The following is a 4,452-nucleotide window of genomic DNA, read 5'->3' as shown; positions in this document are numbered from 1 at the left end:
AATTTCTAAAGTCCATTTGAGTACAATGACTATAGGCCAAATTGTAGGAGTTTTAGCCTCATTTATAGTTAGACAATCAATCTGTAAAATAAATGTTAGAAAAAAAAAAATCAGACAAGTTTCACCTGGTGTAGAATTCTTGAGGCTAAGAAATTAAAGACTGAGGAACAGAAACCAAAAGCTAGGAAGTACTGAAAATTCTAAGTACTTATACTTTTAAACAGTTATTTTCAAATGATTAATAATGAACAGTCCTTTTAAATACTGCAAATTCCTAATTCCTCAGTTACTTATTGACCCAAAGAAGCAGTCTATGATGGTTCTGCAGCCGATTTTTCTTTCTATATACCAAAACTTACTATAACAAATATTACAGTGACATTTCTTAGAAGACCTAGCCAACAGGCCATATATTTAAACAATGTTTTAAAACTTCAGAGTAAGATTTTATAAAATATAAAATTTTAAAATTTAAGTATAAGACTTTCAATAAATAATTAGAATCTCTGCAATAAGGTTTTTCCTACAACTATTTTATTTATACTACTATAAAAATCAAACATCATGAAAAATGGAGGAAAAAAAACTGAAGCTGTCAACAATTTCATTCTACTTGGATCAACAATCAATATCCATGGAAGCAGCAGTCAAGAAATCAAATGCCATATTTCATTAGGAAAATCTGCTACAAAAGACCTCTCTGAAGTTTTCAAAAGCAAACCGTGTACTGACTAAGGTGTACCTGACCCAAGGCATGATTTTTTTAGTCACCTCATATGCATGCAAAAGCTGGACAATGAAAAAGACAGCAGAACTGATGCATTCAAATTGTGGTATTGGTGAAGAATATTGAATATATCGTGGACTGCCAGAAGAATGAATAAATCAATCTTAGAATAAATACAAATAGAAATGCTACTTAAAAGTAAGGATGGTGAGACTTCGTCTCCCTACTCTGGACGTGTCATAGGGAAAGTTGAGCGAAAATGAGGAAAATACTCAATGACAAGGACTGACACAATAGCCACAACAACAGACTCAAACATAACAACGACCGTGAAGGTGGTACAAGACTGGGCAACGTTTTGTTCTGTTACACATAAGGTCACCATGGGTTGGAGCTGACTCGATAGCAACTAACAACAACTATAAAAATAGAAGTTCAAGAAATACAGATATCTCATGCAGCAAATGCTTTGCATTTATTAAAAGGCACATATAAATTATTTTAACTAAAGAAGCTAGAGTAGAGAATTTTCATTATTCAAATAATGCTTCAATCATTATTTACATGGGAATGAAATAAACCACATGGATGGATTCAAACAATAAAATTATTTATCATAAAAATAATAACAAAACATCTTTACAGTTCCTGAAAATTAACTAAGTTCTTTCTCCTTCACTTGTCATCATTTTACCTTTTCATAATTGGATAAAGGAAAATTAAAATGTTATTAGTCATCTACTGATATTTCAGATGGCTCTTGTCTCAGTTACCTAGTGCTGCTGTAACAAAAAATACAAGTGAGTGGCTTCAAAGAACAGGATTTTATTTTCTCACAGTTCAGGAGACTAGAGGTCTGAATTGAGGGCACGGCTCTAGGAGGAGGCCCTTCCTTGTCAGTAGGACCAGGAATTCCTTGGCATTCCTTGGCATCTGTCTTCTCCCCGTGTGTGTCTCTGCGTGTATTCTGGCCTTTTTATAACTCAGAAGTGATTAGGTTCGAAACTACCCTACACTGGTATGACCTCAATAACCTAACAACATAATAAAAGAAACCCCTTTATTTTCAAACAGGGTTACATTTATAGTTCCAGGGGTTAAGTTTTCAACACGTATTTTAGGGGGGTGTGATTCAATCCATAACTGCTCTTAATATACATCAAAATAGCTTGAAAACTTCCAATTTAGAAATGATGCAAATATGATCATTATGACTATACTCAGGAAGTCTAGTGACTGCAAATAATTCAAAAAATATCTGAAATATGAAGGTGAAAATTAAAGTACAAACCTGCATCTCTCCTTTCTCATCAGGTTTAGCTGGTTTTGCAGCCTCAGTAGCTGAATTCTTCAAGCTCTCTTTGCTACAGCGCAGAAGTACTTCTACTACATATAAAGGATCCAGTTCACCAGAATTAGGCTAGGAAAAAACACAAATTAAAAGGAGTTATTAATTTTTAAAAATTAGCCCCACAAATTTTAAGTTCCATGTATACAGGGACTATATTCTCAGCATTTAGCATTATGCCTGGAAACACAGTATGCAGTAAATGTTTATTTCATAAAATGAAGGCTGTCATGCATCCTTCAACATGCTCCACTGGATAAGAAAACACAGAATTCTAACAGTATGACCATTAAGAAACCATTGTCAATTGTGACATAAAATATCACTTTTGTTCCTAATGATTAGATCATAATTTTGTTTACTATTATACCATAATATGAAAAGGAAACTAAAAGAAATGATCAGTATCAGAAAACGAGTCTCTTATCTTCAAATTACTGCAATTAAACAAGAAAAATACACTGAGAGTAGATTATATTATTACTCATATTCTGGCACTTCTATAATGTGGTTCTATTATCAATTCATTAAAAGACTTTTTAGACTTTCATGTTGTCTAATAAAACCATGATTGTCAAGATCTAAGGACTAAACGATCACGCCTTTTGCACACTATGGTAATTTATGTATGAGAGCAATGTCTTTCAAACAGTAATAGAAGACCAATATTACTGAAATATACTTAAATATTACCACGAAAACACATTTGAAAGCCTTCCTTATTGTAGCATTATATGAAATTTTGCTGTTGAAACTATTAATATTATAAAATTTTTCTCAGTTCTTCCAGTTCTGTACTGTAGAGTCTGGTCAACAAAGTGATCTTTCACATACGAGAAAATAGTTATCAAGTGTTCTATTTGGCCTCCCACTCTAAACTCTTTTAATTTTTCCTCACAGGCTCTAATTTTTAAGTTCTTAATCACATAATTTTTACACTTTCTCTTCCTAACTTCTCTTTATTCTTTTTAAAATGTGGCTAATTTCAGCTATAAATTGAAATCACCAAATTAACACACATTTTTGTATTCCCAAGAATGTAAAGAAACAAACAGTATGAAATAAATATTTACAGTTAAAGTTAAATTTTTTTCTTTTAAATGCCTCAAAGTATTTTCCTCTTCTGTCTGTATCCTCCCTCTGCCTTTGGCAAACTCTACTGGCCACCAAAATCTTTGGATTAGTATTCTGAGTTAGATTCCAAAATCAATAAAAATGTACTACCCATTTTTCGTGAAAAGGCAAGTATAAGCAGCTCTTTGGGAAAAACGAGTTACGCCATTAATTTAAACAGAAAAAATGAATATGCTCCTTTCTAGTCCCCATCCCGTCAAAAGAACTCTTATCAACTAGCACTACTTTTATACACTGATTACAGATCAATATAGGCAAATAATTTTGAAAACTATCCAAAAATATGTGTGTGTGTGTGTCATCTATATATCTCTTATGTTAGCTATAATCTTCCTTTCCTAAAAATGTGAAAACTGAGATTGACTTTGAACATGACAGCATGAGGAGCCCTGTGGACCTGCTCTCCAGTGAAACTGGAGAAAATTCTAAACAACAAAAGCAAAACAAAAAAACTTAGTTATCTGAAAACGGTCTTAAGTGCATACAGCAAATAAAGGAAGAGCTAGTGAATAAAATCTATTAAAATTCGATAAGAATGGTGAGAGTCTATGGTATTTGAACGAAGACCACGTCCTCCCTTCCTACTCTCATCTCAGCAATATAAAAACTCTACTCCAGACTGGTAAAGCCAAAAACACAGGGCTCCTTCTCTCCACAGCTCCCAGTTGGAGGGCTATGTTCCCAGGAGGAATAAGTCATCAGCATTTCTCATTCCTCTCTCCACTACCTGTTGCTGAGGCTAAGTTCTGGGCAAGTGAGGAAGACAGATGGGGAATTCCTTCTTCTACTCAGACTCTGTCTTGAGCACAGTGCTGCTGACATTACTGGGGTCCAATCCCTGTCTGCTCATAAGGCTGTGGTTTCACCCTGGGAGAGGCAAAGCAAGAAGACTTGAGGCTACTGAAGCTACCCTCCACCTAGCACTCAGTTCTAAAAGCAGCAGTGCCACTTGCAGAAAAGTCAGATCTTTCTTCCTAATCTGTCTTAATCTGCAAGCTCTGCCGAAACCTGTTCAGCATGAGAGCAACATACAAGCCCCCACTGACAGACAGGTAGCAGCTGCACAGGAGGTACACTGGTCAGGAATCAAGCCTGGGTCTCCCGCATGGAAGATGAAAAATCCACCGCTGGACTACATGATGCATGTTTTATGTCAAGAAAACTCCTTTATAGGATATTCTAAAGGCTTTCCAAATTTTTACTGCAATATGAATTTTGTTAAAAGGGATACACTGCCAGAAAT

The 4,452-nt window shown here is 34.7% G+C and overlaps 1 protein-coding gene across 1 annotated transcript in view; it reads right to left on the bottom strand.

Moving 5' to 3' along the window:
- The window catches only part of MTREX (Mtr4 exosome RNA helicase), a 131,328-nt gene that overhangs the window by 48,319 nt on the left and 78,557 nt on the right, over window positions 1–4,452 (bottom strand). The window contains exon 18 of the mRNA XM_023734962.1: window positions 2,019–2,147. Within this exon, the coding sequence (XP_023590730.1) occupies window positions 2,019–2,147 (129 nt within the window). The remainder of the gene's footprint in view (window positions 1–2,018; window positions 2,148–4,452) is intronic.

Source organism: Trichechus manatus, unplaced genomic scaffold (assembly GCF_000243295.1).
Source record: "Trichechus manatus latirostris isolate Lorelei unplaced genomic scaffold, TriManLat1.0 scaffold00074, whole genome shotgun sequence".
NCBI lineage: Eukaryota > Metazoa > Chordata > Mammalia > Sirenia > Trichechidae > Trichechus > Trichechus manatus.
The sequence above is the reverse complement of the archived record's forward strand: the minus strand, read 5'-3'. Positions and strand labels throughout refer to the sequence as shown.